Raw genomic sequence first — 16522 nt, 5'->3', positions numbered from 1 at the left:
GTTCAGTACTTTTGAAAATCACTATGCCCAAAAAAGAAGCTTCACCAGGGACCTCTTCTTAAACTCTTGCTGCTTTGCCCTTAATCGGGTAGCTTACATCTGCTGTCCCTTCAGATGAGCTGCCCTTTGGGCTTTGCTCCCTAAGGAGATATATAGCATTTGCACCAGAGAAATGTTCCGCATCACAGAGTTGTTCCCCGAGATATCCAGTCAACCAAGAAACTTATTTTCTTCATCTTAGTCTTGAGGAAAACTTCACTTTGGGAGCAGATCCTCTCAGCTGCAGTTTGGAATCTACTACCTTCTCTACTGAGGAGGCATAGCTCCTACATAGCTCCCCGAGCTGCGCTTTCAGTGACAGTTTTGCTTCGAAGGACTAGCTCTGAAGTTCTCGCTCCCAAGATCTAACTCTTTATGGGTGATCACACTCATACAGGATGAATTCAGCAGCCCTGCAAGTCACTTCACTGTTCATTTTCACTTTCATATTCAGAGTACAGCAACCTGTGATTTCTCTGCTTCACTCACTTAGATACTTGGTTAGTATCTCTGCGAGAATGTGCACTGGCTTAACAAGTGTTTGTGTTCTTGGGACATCAATCCAGTTCTTCCAAAGGGGTTGGCAGGTAAAAGAACTGTGACGGTCAGCGCTCAAAGTGAGGAGGAGCTCCCAGGAGCTCAGCTCCACCACTTATTTCTCAGCAGGAGCAGAGTATCTTCACTTCTCGGGTTTTTTTCTTTCTTTTTTTTTTTTTTTTTCAAAGTTTCATACTTTATCAGTTGGATTCTAAAAAAAAAAAAAAGGATGCAAAGATTGAAAGAATGTAGAGAAAGATAAAAAAATCTGATCTGCAAGGAAAGAAAAAAAAATATGACAGGACAAGTTTAGCATATCATGATATTCTGCTGGTACTAAAAATCTTGCCGGTGTTTTTGCATGAAGCAGAAAAACCTGACTATTGCACTACTTCTCTCACCTCCCTTAATTTACTGCAGGAAATGGTACAATCCTAAGTTCATCCACTTGAAAAACTTTACTTACCTCGGCTATCTAAGGCATTGCACAAATTTGAAGATACAGTGTGCTATTTCATAATCTGTCCCCATCTTCTCAGACCAACCCCTGTCAGTGATGCTGAAGGAAATTGTTTCCTTGCTGTGGCACTGATACATACCAGTTCTTATTTCATGCTCATAGTAAGTCTGTTAAGACCCTCTAATGACCGTGAATTGCTATCATTACTGAGATACTTATTTTCAGTGGAGAAGCATTTCTGATTGCACTTCCCCAGGTTTGCACCAGTGCAGCTCTGCTGATTGCAATATAACTGTGATGGTGTAATACTGGAGTACCTGTGCAGGGAGGGGGCCATCTGTCATCTCACACTCCCTGGATAGTGTTATTGCTCCCATTTTACAGGGGTAAGCCAACAAAGTTTTTGAGTGGTTTTGTCCTAAACCACACAGAGATTCTGGTTAGGGGAGGTGTTTTGTACTCTGGCACTCAGCAGTCCTGGTCTTCTCACTGGTACACGGCTCTTTCTTGATTAGCTCTTTTGCCTATGAGACACTAACTCTTCCTTTCCGTCCCTCAGGTATATTGTGATGTCAGGAACCCCAGAGAAAATTTTAGAGCACTTTCTAGAAACTATGCGCCTTGAAGCAACTTTAAATGAAGCAACAGGTATCTACATGACAAAGGCTGTGTTATTATTACTGCATAAGATGGTCTTGCTGTGGGAACACTGCAATGTGATGCTTTGAAAAGCAGCTAGTGGTATTTTTCCCCAGAATAAGAACTATCCACTGCTCTGAAACAACCCCAAGAAAACCTAGGAAATCCAGAATTAAAGACAACAGTCCACTCCTCCTAACCCACTCTTCTGTATTCGTACTTTCGGTTCAGAGTAGAAGAGCAAAATCCCAAAAGGTGCCTGACTGCTACTCATGACTTTAATTAGGCACAACAATAACAGGACAGAGCATATGTTACCACCCAAAGATAAAGGTACTCATACTTCTTGTTCTGGATGTCACTTCATACTGTAAACTATCTTGATACTTCTGGCCATTGCGTTATGCTAGTATAAGTATTCCCAAATTTTCATCTTTTATTCAATTTAAATTACTTGTTTGTGATACTTTCCCATGTGCATTGGAAGAGTTGTTACTCAAAAGAGAAGAACTCAGCATGCCATGGGCAAAGTCCCAGGAATACAGGTTGCAGCAGCTGCACTTAGGCTGATTCTCGTTAGTGTAAAGAAAACAGAACAGAGAATTTACATTTAGGGTTATAGATATTTGCTAGCTTACTATTATTATTTTAATTTTTAAAAAGTCAGGCACAAAAAATTCCTCCTAATTATGATAAAGTAATGCAAATGCAGAGACTTTTATATTAAGCTGCATAATATCCCTTTATCAAGTTCTTTTTACATTGCAGATGTCTGAGAAGTATATATGTGTTCTTAAATTCAGTTAATCTGTTACTGACCTCATAGTACTGGAAAAACCTGTATAGTGCTCCATAAATGGTGGAAGAATTGAAAGATTATAGAAATCCTTCTGCAGTGTGTGTTTTAACCACTTTTTTAAGAAGGAAAATGATCCTTTCATAGGTATCTGTTTGTTAGGATTACAAGCCAAATGTTGTTCTTTAAGCTTGCAAGTATATAATCACAAGTTTACTATTCATAGTGTGCATGTATTGTATATTTGTCTGAAATAAATCAGTTTTTAAATCTTTTAAAACTTTTCCCCAAAACATCCAATTAGAAGATTATATGTATGTTCTAATGGCATACAAAATGTCACAACACAAAACTATTTTTAGGGTATGGAAGCTTAGAGTGCTGGAAAAGAGAATCTTTAGTTTATGCATTCCTTTAAAAACAGTAAAAATCCACTTTGCTCTGAATATTATGCAAAGAAAAAGTCCCACCCATCTGGACATGAGTTTTGTCAACTGAGAGATATTTTCATATATAAATTACAGTGTAAACAATGGTGTGATATTACATTAGACAGTTATATTGCCATATTTTTTTCTGACATCCCTTTCTTACAGGGTTTTTAAATGTTTCTCTTATCTCAAAAGTTGCAGTGTAGAAATGATACCCCAGGGTATTGTGTTTGTTGTTTATCAGTGGTTCCATATAAGACTTGCATAGTTTAGAAGTAAAATAAAGTTTATTCTTATGCCAAACGTATTCCAACCTCTGCAGCCAGGCTTTATGACTCCTTCGTCTTGTCAGAATATAAAGACAACACAAACTGGGATTTTCACCAGCACTACCACAGATCATTTTAACAGAAAAAATAGCATGCCATTTTTTGCCAGAGAAAATGTCAATCATATTGTTCATATACATTTTAATGTAAATGTAGCAGCTGTGATATTTTTGAATCAAAATAAAACCAGAAATTTGACTGTCCATTTACCTCTTTTAGGCCTTCTGCTCATTGCTAGGAAAACAGCAAAGAATTAAATTATTTGCTTTCTCCTGTGTGGTACATCCTAAATGTGCTGTCTGGTAGTTCCCTGAAGCAAAATGCAGCAGCATTTCTTAAGTACCCAGATGTGGCAGGTCTGATTCTTCTTATGCTACTATCTCTACACCTATAGAGAAGTATGTCCAAATATTTTGCTTTAGCACAGATGTGGGGTTTTTTCTGTGCCAGATTTCCCTTTGACACAAGCAAATGCCTGTTAAGTGCAATAAAACTCATGCAGACAAGAATAAAAGCTTAATATTTCAGCTTATTTTTGTTCATTCCCCGTTTTCATACTTAATGCCTACAAACAAAGTGCAAAAATACCCCTTTATTATCTGCAGAGGGCTAATAAGATATTTCAGCTGAAAGAAAACTCATCCTTGTGGGCCCCAAGCTGTTTGCAGGGGCTTAATTGACTGTTCTCTTTCTTCTCTCTTCACAGATTCTGTTTTAAATGATTTTATTATGATGCACTGTGTTTTTATGCCAAATAGTCAGCTCTGCCCAGCCTTGATGGCGCAATATCCTTTTGTAAGGGAAAAGTAACATCCCTTTAACAGCTATCCCTATTGGTGATGAGACTGAAGCTTCTCTCAAGAAGTACATCATGTTTCATGGAGGCTGTGCCTTGTGGGTAGGTTCTCGGTGTCTGACTAACAGCTGTCCATGGCTCAACAACTCTGAAATGGATAGTGTATACCCATGATGAGATATAGTCCTGGAGCATGAAACCTGTATCTTTCCTGTATTAATTACCATTCCAACGGGAAGAAATATACTGTTCCTCCACCAGATAAGTGAAATTACATAAAGGTTTGGATTACTCTTCCTGTATCCTTTCTGTCTGGTTTTTGCTGAACTATGGCATCTAGATTTTAACTAAGATGGTTATGTTTTAGTGATTTCAGTGGTCCACTATATAGATTACAGCTGCAAACTGCCTTAAGCAAAAGGATGCCTAAACTAGTAGAATAATGAGTAAGTAGTCCTAGGTGCTGTCATGGTAGTTAGCAATAAAAATAATAATAGTCTATTGCAAGTGTTAACAAACTGCAAGAAACTTCAATTGCATGCAGATACCTCGGGGCTGAAAGCTTGCAGTGGATAGCATTGAGAACTGGAGGTGATTCTTGTAGCGTCTGCGTGTTTTACAGGAGTCTGTGAAATGTCCATCAGTCAGTTACTGGCAGGTCATTTAGTTTGGGGAGCTGTTGGGCACTGAGAGTTTTCCTTGTGCACAGTGACTTGAAGCTATCAAGTGACAGGGAGTATTAAATAAACACACAATGTTTTCTGTTTTATAGAATTCTGACAGGAGTATAACAACTTCAATTCCCTATTTATTTTTTTTAGAATCGGATTGGTGTGAAAGTGTGCTTTCCTTAAAGCTCAGTGGGGCGAGTGACATCTGGGAAAGCTAACACTCTGAAACCGCAAAATAGAGCATCGTGTCCTTGTCTGGCAAGCTTGAGAATCCATTTATGTTACTCCTAGCAAGGACAGTAATTGTTTTGAAAACCTTTGGACCCATAAACTGGTCTGCAGAAAATTGTTCGTACACCTGAAACAAGCACATATTTTAAAACCACATAGTTTTGGATATCAAAAGTATTGTGAAATGCTGTTGCTGACAGCTTTAAGAGAGGAAGAAAAGGGCAGCACTTTTTATGTTGTTTTTTTTTTTTTTCTTTCTGATTTATTTAGCTCATATTATTCAATCAGTCCATTTGAGACTCGGGCTTGTCTATCCTCAGTTATAATAGTATACCTCTGATACCAAGTAACTGGGAAAATCGGATGCATAAGCAAAATGTACCTCATTGTTTACAGGGGAAAAGCTTTTCCGAAGATCAAAGTGGTAGTGTCACTTATGTACATGCATTCACTTGTGATGAAATTTATTCTGGAGAAGAGGCTAAGACCATGGTGTTAAGTGGGTCATGGCAGGCATCGTGCTAATTCTTTCCAGAGAGGAGGAGGGCTGGAAGTAACTGGTGTCCCACTGCCTTAGTGTTAGTTTTTCCTAGAGCTGAATTACTGTTTATTTGGTCCGTTCTGAATACGGAAAATCAAACTGCCCTGTTGATTGTACCATTGAAATCTATTGTTGGAGTTGAAAGGTTGCTAACAAAGCTCATCTTTTTTGAGCAAAATCAGTCTATAAAAATGTTTGCTGGTGCTGTGAGACTAAGGAAAGATTAGTTATGCTCAGTGAGGAAATTAAAAAAGAAGAAAGGTGATTCAGTCAGAGACTGCTTTTGCTCCAGCTCCCAGTTTTGAATCAATTCAAGTCTATTTTCCTACACCCACTTAAGATACTATTTTAGCTAGCAGCATGCGAGTGTGAGTACAGCTAGACCACTGTAGTGCTTTCAAGCATAGTACAGGGTATAAATTATTGGGGTTTTCACTTCTTTTACAGCAGCGTTTTGTCATCTGTGATTTCTTTAATCCTGAAAGGAATGGAAGAGTACACCATTTTGGCTAAGCAACATTATTGCTTGCTGCAGATTCAGTGGTTATACTGTGCTGTCCCTTGGCACACTACTCTTTTTTAGTCATTAAAGCACATGGGTCCTGTAATATCAAAAAAAATCATACTTCTTTTTTTATAGGGAAGCCAAGGGCATGCTCGCCTGTCCTGGATCAGAGCATCAGTTCTGTGTGTTGGAACAAGGCCCCAGGGCCCCTGTTTCCCACTCTTCACAGAGACGGAAATGGACACATTCTCAGAGTTACAGCTTGTCAGAGGGAAGCAGGGCAAAGCCCAGAAGAAAACTTGAAATAGAGTAGCATCTCCAAAAGTACACTTGGCATGGTGCCAGTGTGTGAATATGTGTGCAGGTGTGCATCTTTTTAAAGGACAGTAGTCCTTTAAAAAGGACTTTTTAGGACTTTTTTATTATTCATAAAAGAATAGATCCTGAAGTAGCCTCGTTTTACTTATGAGGAAATCAGAAGATCCACTCTATCAAATAAAACATATTTGGGACACAATACTTTGTGACAGTTGCTTTGTAATAAACAATAAGAACAAATGGGAAACGTTTCATTGACCTTTTTCATTAGGAAGTGTACTTTATTACCTTTATGTGTAATTAGGAAGTGTACATTACCTTTATGAAGTGTAAAATTCTTTTGTTCCTTGTAGAAGATAGCTCTTTGGCATGTTTCTGTATGAATGTTTTGTAAACCTCCTTTACCATCATGCCAGCAAAGTAGTTTCCATTCTGTTGTAGTAATGGGTCCTGATTTTGCACAGCTCCTGGTATGGTTAAGTGTTCTTGTGCAGGGAAGAACGTACATCAGAATTACTTCCAGTTAGGAGTGTGTGCCAGACATAATTAGAAATATATATATATATAAATCAAACCATGTTGGTGTTGATAAGTATTTCACAATTATCTGACACTTGTTGCAGGTATACATGATATTTTACTTCTGATTGCAGTCTGCAGTGAAGCTTCATCCTGTAGGCCCCTTAAAAATGGCAGAACCCTTCATTGACTTTCCCTGTGATAATGTTAATAAAAGAGCAATTAATATAAATGAACAGTAAAAAGAAAAAATGACCTGTGCCTGTGGTGAGTCAGTTAATAAGAAAGTAAAAATACATGAAATTATTACAGTGTTTGAAAGGTAAAAATGGCATGAGAAAAATTACTCAGTAGAATATTAAACTTGCTCCCTGAGACATTAGAGCACATATCTTACGATATATTTACTTCTTATGACCCTTTGACTAATTTACTCCCATAAATTTACTGACATGTTTAGTTCTCTAGTAATTTTAAACCTTTCCAAATGAAATTACAATGCAGATTTCTGGAATTTTGTCAGTCAAACAAGCATCTCACTAACCCTGGTAGCACGTCAAATCTGCAGAGGTTTTGGGCAGGGGGATCATTTGAAAAGTGTGAGTTAATAGATACTTTTTTCCATTATCTTTTATCAGTATTTGTTAGAGAAGTGCTTCTAAATGAGAAGCTTGAAAGAAATATCTTAGATAATGTTGATTTTAATTAATATTTTAATTTTCTAATTAATATTTTTAAATCTTTTGTTAGAGCAACTGAAAGTGCACCTTGAAAGGATGCGGGACTTCACTGTGAGTGAAAAAGTGTCAGGATTTTAACATTAAGCATTGCTATGTGGTTGGGAATAGTATTATTCATGACAATCCAGAATCAGAATTTTGGTATCAGGGAAGGAAAGCTGAAGATGTTACTGCACTCATTCTGTGTTTACTTCACATTTAGCCATGAGTTTATTGGGAAGCAGTTTAAGTATTTGTTGATAACCTCTGATCAGTGAGAAGGCGGCACACAATTTTTCATATCCTGCTTCTGCTGGGGATTCTTCTTCATTTTTGCATAGGTTAAAGGCTGAAATTATCTCAGTTTATTATCCATTGTGCCTTTACTTTTTTCTTGGTTTCTTCCTTTCAATAGGTGTTACTTTGGCCTTTTTGTTAGTTGCATATTTTTGTAACGTTTACACTTCTAATGAAAAAGGTCAATGAAACGTTTCCCATTTGTTCTTATTGTTTATTACAAAATAACTGTCACAAAGTATTGTGTCCCAAATATGTTTTATTTGATAGAGTGGATCTTCTGATTTCCTCATAAGTAAAACGAGGCTACTGCAGGATCTATTATTTTACCCCATGCCTCTAGGCTGTGAACTTCCAGGTCCCCCTACCATAATGGGACTGAGGTTCACCTTCGGTTGCAGTAGCTTCTAAAAACAAAAAGGAGTAACACTGGTCATTCAGTCCAGTAGTCTTCACAAATGGAAGACTGGATTTGTTAATATACACAAAGTGACATTTTTTGTTTTCTTCAGCTGTCTCCAAAGAAGAACAAGGAGAAATATCCTTCCTGTCTCCACAGTTAATACTCTTCCCTATTGTTCCAAATATCATTTGTGTTCTGCTACCCTACCGCAAGTGTCTCTGTGGTGGGATTGTGATCGTTCCTGTGCTCTTCAGAGAATTCACTGTCTTTCTGCTTTTTAGTATGAACATGAAAGGTTTGCAAGTCTTTATGCTAGCGTCAGTTAGAAATCAAAAGTATATAATGGAAAGTTATGTTTGAACACCCTGAAAATGGTTTGTTGCAAGTCAGTTGTTTGTGAATTCTTACTGGGTTTGATATTTTCAATCACTGAGTGTTCTTCTTGACACCATGGCACCTATCATGCCCAGCCTTCCCAGGGTACAGAGCAGGAGAAAATGGATTATGCCCTCAACAATAAAAGGCGAGTCATTCGACTGGTTCTGCAGTGGGCTGCTTTATACGGAGATTTACTACAAGAAGATGAAGCAGCAATGGCCTTTTTGGAGGTATAAAGGAATTGTTGTATCATTGTACTGAAAAGTACCTACCAGGCAAGATAAGCTGAAAGCCCGTTTCCAGTCTGTAGGATTCTGTTATGAACTATAGAGAAATAGGTCATTTCCAAGTGCAAACTCATAACTATTTTCTTGGGTTTGGCTGCAGACAGCATATGCGCTACAACAGTGCTTGAACCATTGTCAGCCTCTGGACCTCTGAAAATACCTGCCAGAGTTGCAGACCCCTTTTAAAGCACTGCATGGGTAGATTGCTTTATAGCAATGGATGAATTTGCCTTTTTTTAGTGTTTTCTTGTGGATAGTTCAGAGGCTCTACAGCTTGAACTGGGGGGGCTCTTTATGCCTGCCTGAGGTGTGCCAGGAAGAAGCTGGAAGGTTCTCTCTACAAAACAAAAAAAACCTTTCCAATTGAGTGAAAGCTGTACTATAACTTCTATAACTTTCCTTTCCAATTGAGTGAAAGCTGTACTACAGCTTTTATAACTTAAGACCTTTGTCTTCAGAACCCTTCTGATCCCTTAAATTCATAATCATTTAATTCTGCAAACATTGGTTGTAAAGTCTTTGTGGTAGATGCCATATCCTTGTGTCTCTGAGATAAAATGCACTGCCAATGTCATGTTAAGTAGTCTTGATTGCCATTATTACTATATATTTTGTTTATGGAACACAGTCCCATATGTTACTGGCTGAATGGAAGTTCTCACCCCAAGGAGCTTAAAACTGAATCTAAGATAAGTGTTACAGGGAAACAGAGAGGGGCCTTAAGTATGACAGACATACAGCAAGCCCACATGGGAAAGCTTTTCATAATAGACCAGCTTATTCCAGAAGTTAAAGAACAATTACTAGTTGCAAGGTCATAGATCCTTCTTTGGGACAGTTTTATGCAAGTGTGGCAGGAAGAGGTTTGAATAGGTTTATTGTCATGGATGCGAGTAGCTGAGAGTCAACAACTCAGTAGCACATGAACCACTAAGAACTGCAACAGTCGTGAGTAAAAAAAACCCATCATGCCAGTTTATTTGTGAATTTTATAGTCTTTATCCTTAATAATCTCGCAATGCAGTTTTTGCACAAACAGTCAATGGTTACACAGTGAGCTAAGGAGCCTCATCAGACTTCCCTTCTGCCTGTGTAACACTTGCTTTAAATCAGCTGGAGATAAACATGTAGAAGTAATAGAGTGTTGGGCCCAGCATGTGTTCCTCTATGCAGATTATCATTCTTTATAATCATTAAGCTATCAGATGTCATCTCATAATCCTCTATCCTGAGTACTGCTCATTTACCCCTACGGTTATTTAAAGACTATTCTGTATCATTTACAGGAATTTTATGTATCTGTATCAGATGATACCAGAATGATTGCAGCACTAAAGGAGCAACTTCCAGAGCTAGAGAAAACTGTAAAGCAAGTGTAAGCACAGTTTTTGCTTCTTTCCTCCCCCTGCCCTTTTTCTCTGTAAATAGATGAAGAAAACTTATTGCATATATCTATTAAAAATCAATTCTATGAATGCAACCCAGTCATAGAAGACTGAATGTTTGCATGCAAGCTTGTTTTTATGAATGTCTGTGGCCCTCTTTTCACATCATTTTTGCAAACACCAAACTCTCATTAAAATGTTGACAGAAGGAATAAGAAATTATGTACACAATGTGAAACTAAACTGGATGCTTATTTCATGCTTACATGGACTTTGTATAGTATTTTCCCTTCCTTGATCACAGATAAGTATGGTGTCATCTTGTCTTTTCGTATATGCAAACATGAATATGTTGCTACTGTAGTTTGACAGGTGGTCCATGTTCTATAGGTGGTTTTGTACACAAAATCTTCCAGCTAATATTTAATTCTATATTCTATGCTTTACCTTTTTATAGTTCTGAAGAACCTAAAGCACCACAAAAGAAGGTAAGATAATTTATTTGTCCATTTTCTAAAGTAAAAGCTTTAGCACAGCAAATCCATAAGCATCTTCTCTTTAGTAATCATGGATATATTAAAACAACACATTGAGAAATAGCTTTTAACATTTAGGTATCAAATTCTGCACTGCTACTCTTTTTTGTGCCATTAGTAAGAGATCTAGTTTAGTTCATGCCTACCCCATAATGTTTCTTTTTGCATTAATGTCAGTCCTGATGATTCATTTTCAGCACAAAGTTCTTCTTCAGCTGTTCAACACAAGTGATGACAGAGCACAGAAACGCCAGCCTATCAGGGGCAGCGACGAAGGTGAGTTCCTTCTCTGCAAAATTTTCTTGAGCCACTGAGATTTGCACTAAATTAGTCTCTCTCAAAAAAAGTGGTCCAAACCTAAACAAAAGTACCTATTTAGAGTTTTGAAGCCTGGCCTGAAGCAAACTGTTTGCTTTTGCTCGCCCAATATTCTCCACCATTGATTTGAAGTGCTATCAAACACTGTGCTTCCTCAGAGGAAGATGTAAAAACCTTTAAAATAGGGAATGAAGAAAATGGATAAGAACCAGTACAGACAGTGTACTGCAGGTAATGGCAGTGCAATAAATAGTGAGTGCTGAAGGTCATGTTTGAGCCTCTGTCTGCCCTGCATACTCTGAGCTAACATGTACAGCTGTTCCTTTGAGAGATAGGAGTGGAGCAGATAATCATGCCATGGATCTCTGCCCTGTGGCACACAGCCTACAAACCAAAATCTGCTGGTTTGCCCTATTGCTATTGTTTGATTCTTTAAAGAGATTAAGGTAAAATTTACAGCAGTATCAGAATATAATTTTCAGTTGTACTGGCTTTTCATATTGTCTTTTACTTCAGGCAGGTTAAAGCACTGCTGTGTGAACAAAATCCTGAGCTCTGCTGATGAGGTCTGTTCATTGTAAACAAAGATACATGCCCCTTAAAACTCATAAATCTGAGGATTTCTTTGCAACTGCTAGGGCCAGTCCCCATGCTTGTTTTGGTGCATCTTCATCACAGAAAATAGCTTCTGCTTCAAGGTATTTGATATTAAAGGATAGCTCTTGCTAGTGAACAGAAGTAAAAATAAGGGAACAAAATGCAAGGTCATATAGCTGAGAAAGCTGGTGGCATAAATCAAGCCAACAGAAGAGCCATTTCAAAGGCTGGAAGCAACTGCATATGAACAGCAGCCATCCTGGCAGGCATGCAGCTTCTGTTGTCCGTATCGGTTTTTCTTCTAGGTCTACAAAGAGCAAAACAGTTCTGCTGCCAGGGAAGTACTACTTCTTGTGTCTGTGTGGACAAGCAACAACTGCCCCTTTCATATGGCTGCACTGTTCTCATTCGTAGGGCAGGCAGCACACTGAACGCTGAAAATCCAGTGGACAGTTATAACCCCAGGAACTGCTTGGCTTGGCAGCTGCACTGAAGGAGTATTTTGCTAACTTTTTATGTCTTACATTCATGTCACTTTGGGCTGCCTTGCTTTTTGCAGACTAATATACTATCCTATTGATTTCTAGGCAGCCAGGGGCCTGGGTTCATGTATTATTCTTGTGAGCCCATCTGTACTGTACACCCAAGTGCATTCTTATTCTTAGGGTATTTTTCTTCATTATCTACAACATTCTTGATCTAGCAATTACATATTTGCTTGTAAAAAACAGGTTGCAACACAGTTTGATTTAAGTTCTGATTGTAACCAAAACTATTTTCAAATACATTTTGTAAATATGAAAATTATTTTCCTGTAATTAAGTGAGTTTGCAGCCAGTTTTCCTGACTCTTGAAAAGAAGTGTTGATTTAAGATATTATAATGTCTGGAACATAACACAGTGCCAGATTAAATTGGCAGCCATAAATAATTTAGCAATACTGAAACACTAGTACTTTGTCGTTCACTAAAAGCTCTGGGAAATCAGAGATTTTTATACTAGAAATTGTAGAACATCTGAGGCATGGGCAGCTATCAAAACTGTAGTGATTTATTGTTCCTTTGTTTAATTTGTGAGGAGTGGTTACTGATGTAAAGTTGCATCTCTGGTTGTTACATGTGGCATGCACAGTGCAATCTTTTTTCTTTAGTTCTGTTTAAGGTGTACTGCATAGACCAAACCTATACCACTATCCGGGTACCAGTGTCTTCCTCTGTGAAGGAAGTGATCAGTGCAGTAGCAGATAAGCTGGGTTCTGGAGAAGGCCTCATCATAGTAAAGATGAGTTCAGGAGGAGGTACTGTACTTGCATCATCTTATACGCTTCCTGCTTATGGTGGAGGAGAATGTTGGGAGGGATTGCAAGACTATTTCATTGAAGGCTTTTATATCCATGTGCATGTTTGGCTGGTACACAGGTTCTGTCTTAGAGGCAAGTCCTTTCCCTACTGCAGGCACAGAATGGAGCTCACATGGGAGGCAGGGAAAATGGAGAAGCTTGTGTATCTGCGTGTTACAGACTAGAGATACGCCAAGTTTCCTTCACTGTAACACTTGTAAGAGTTTATTAACAACAGAAATAGGAGGTAAGCATGGATAATGTCAGGCTAGATATAAGAATCAGCAACAGCAGAAAACACAGCAGTGCAGACATTCCAGTAGTGGTCACTACCATTCTGGCCACTCTGTCCATGCAAACCACTACTGCGCAACTTAGTGCCAAGCCCACTGACCTAGAGTTTGCAAAGGGTCAGGAGTCAGCTCCCCACTATGGGCTGTGGAAACTGGAGAGTAACTGCAAGGTTAATTCTGCTCGAGAAGTGGTGTTGCTGAAGTGCTCTGGTTGAGTATGACTGTGTGGACACACACAGAGCTAATGAAAGCTGTGTTGGAAGGCATTTTTGCAAACAATGATGCCTGCCAAAAACAGCTCACTTCCTGAGAACTGACACCAGGCAGCTCTACTTTTTGCAATTGCAGCAATTTTTTATTGTCAGATTTGCTGACAGCCATCGCATGCTGGAAGAGACTGTTTCCTAAGTTACTTCATTATCTTTTCTTTACCTGTGATGTGATCCTCTTTTAGCACTGCTGTAATGAGATTTGCATACAGCTGCATTTCATCACCACCTCATGCAGTTACTGTCTTCCAAGCCAATTTCTATTAAGAACAGCTCTCCAGATGCTTACAGCTCAGAGAAGAATGGATGGAGTCCCTAATTATGGCTGAATTTTTGCAGGTAGTTTCTAGATACGGCAGCACAGGCTTCGTGACCTGTCTGTACAGTTTGGGGCTGGAATTCTAGTTCTCTGTGCCAGTTCTATAGAAGACTGGTTTGGGCTGAGCTTCTTGTCACATTTCTTCAATAAAGAGGACCTTGCTGTCATCTATTTTGTATCCTGCACATTGGTTTACTGTGAAAAAATTGTTCTCAGAATGGTGATCTGTGCAGCTGTTGGATCAGTCCTGTTGTAAATCCTACATATATATAATAAACAATCTTTTGTTTCATGTTTACAGAAAAGGTTGTGCTCAAACCTCATGATGTTTCAGTGTTTACAACTCTCAGTGTTAATGGACGGCTGTTCGCCTGCCCACGTGATCAGTTCGATTCTTTGGTATGTATGTATGCAGTTCTCAGGAAGTTCAATTCTTCAGTTTATTTGAACACTTGGCCCTTTCTGCATTATCAATGCTTTAGGTAAGAACTAGTGGTAACATTCACAACAAAGGGCTTGTCACAGTGCCATGGGATAAGCCCTGAAATGAAAACAAGGTAATGTTATAATTTCCTAAATTAGAGCAGAAATCCATCTGATCCACGTGCCAGCACCTGATCCCAGAATTCTCTGTGTCACACTGAGCATTTAGGAAGAGCTGAATATTGTCACTAAGACACGCAGTAATTCCTGATTACAGAATTATCTCCTCAAGGCCACAGGGATATATTCTTGAAGATAGAGGTTACCGATTAAAGCATTCTGGAGAGTTGATTCCAACAGTAAATTCCTTAAAATCTTGTAATTTCTCATCCTCACAAAATACTGTGTCAAAATTCCAGATGCTTCTAAGCAGAATCACAGAAAATATTCCTGGTGGAAAGCCTGTTTTTCCTTAGGTAGAATTGATCATAAGTACTTACAGTTTATACAGTAATTCTAACAATCCCCATGGGGCCTGCTTTTATAGAGTTTGATTTGACTGTGCTTTTTGTTCCTTTTATTTCATTAAAAACAAATGTCATTGCCAAGTCATGTCAGCATGAACTCTATTACTCCTAGCCTTGTTTCAGCCTCCTGTATGCTTTTAACAAGCCACTTAGTATGTATGCCTGATTTCTTTTATAGATATGGTAAAATCTATGCTTTGCTGCTGCTTTCAATTTAGTAACCAGGGAATGCATATCCAGCATACTGTAGTTCCATGCAGAGACACCTCTTGTTCAGTTTATTAAATTCTGGTGTTCCCTTAAGGTTAATTAATCCTGCCAAGTAGATACCTTCATGGGGCATGCTACTTTAAAGCAGGGGTGTTGCATCAGTACAACTATGCTGGGTACTTTTATACGGCTCTGAATTGTCTGTGTAGACCTAGGTTTGGCAGCAAATTGTCCTGACTTTCCTTGCCTTTTCCCCTGTGCTATTTACTGTGGAGCAAGTACTCAAAATGCTACAGAGAGCTCTAAGACGTGGCTGCGATGTGCTAGTTTTCATCAGCTGGACTGGATTTGGTAGGAATTAGGGAGGAACACTCAGCACCCTGAAAAAGGTTCTCAGCACTGTGTAACAGAATACATCCCCTTATCTGCTGCAACTTTTCAAGGAGGTATAAACAAATTGAATAATGTTACAGCTTTACCTGCCTCACAGTTTAATCCTTTCATGTTCCAATTTCTGGCTGCTGCCTCTGCATGTACATTTATTCACATTACACTTGGCAATTCCCATGTGAAAATTGTTCTAGGTTAGATGAATTTTCAAATATGCAATGAGTTTACCTTTAAGTGTTTCTTTCCTAGCCTTGGAAAATATGTGTTTGTTATGGTAACAGCTATGTTGTGTTTGTCTCCAAATAGGGGGAAAAAACCCTTTTTCAGAATGTGGGTGATTCTACAGATTTCCACAAATTAGGATTTTCTACACAAAACTGCTGTACTTTTAATTCATACTCTGTCTTAAACCAAAGAAATTTTGTGTTTGTGCAAATCCCAATTTAAAGCAATCTGCAGCTGTAATAAGATTGATGGCTGTCCTGATTTTTTTTCAATAGTACTTTTCTTATATACACTATTTTTTGAAATTTTAGATGGAGCTTTTAAGGAAATAGTACCTGTGGTTTAGTTTAATAATTTTAAATTCATTTGTATTGTGATGATATTTGAAAGGCAAGTTTTCCCTAGAGTACAAAACAAGAACTCATACAGAAATAAGGTTCCTACATACTGTGTGTTATTGAGAAAGTAATTTGATGTATTAATCCAGTCAGTACTTTTTCTAAGGATAATATAATATTTTTATATAAAAGGGAATCCATTTAGTAAGGTAATTTTTAATATTGCATTATGCAAATATGGTCTGTTAATCTTGCAGAGTCGGTTGAGTTTGTACTCAGGAAGGATCCTGTTGACAGTTCAGTGTTCTGTAACTATCTAACAAAGACCCGATGAGAGATTGGGAAACTTGGAAGGGAACTCTGCTGCCCTCTCCTGGAAACAAAACAATGAAAACTCGGGTTCACGGGAAGCTTTACTGATGTAACGTATTTGAATTTGCAGGAGGGCTGGTTGATA

The 16522-nt window shown here is 38.3% G+C and overlaps 1 protein-coding gene across 6 annotated transcripts in view; it reads left to right on the top strand.

Annotated features, from left to right (window-relative positions):
* The window catches only part of RAPGEF4 (Rap guanine nucleotide exchange factor 4), a 209043-nt gene that overhangs the window by 169719 nt on the left and 22802 nt on the right, over nt 1-16522 (top strand). For 5 of the 6 annotated variants that reach the window (XM_080399585.1, XM_080399584.1, XM_080399583.1 and 2 more), the window contains 8 exons: nt 1596-1684; nt 3938-4016; nt 8689-8839; nt 10183-10271; nt 10739-10769; nt 11015-11093; nt 12883-13029; nt 14254-14351. In XM_080399585.1, the coding sequence (XP_080255711.1) occupies nt 1596-1684; nt 3938-4016; nt 8689-8839; nt 10183-10271; nt 10739-10769; nt 11015-11093; nt 12883-13029; nt 14254-14351 (763 nt within the window). The remainder of the gene's footprint in view (nt 1-1595; nt 1685-3937; nt 4017-8688; nt 8840-10182; nt 10272-10738; nt 10770-11014; nt 11094-12882; nt 13030-14253; nt 14352-16522) is intronic. The other variant, XM_080399586.1, reaches the window with a different exon arrangement.

The sequence above is a fragment of the Falco punctatus genome (assembly GCF_963210335.1).
Source record: "Falco punctatus genome assembly, chromosome: 8".
Taxonomy (NCBI): Eukaryota; Metazoa; Chordata; class Aves; order Falconiformes; family Falconidae; genus Falco; species Falco punctatus.
This window is presented reverse-complemented; position numbering and strand designations above follow the sequence as displayed.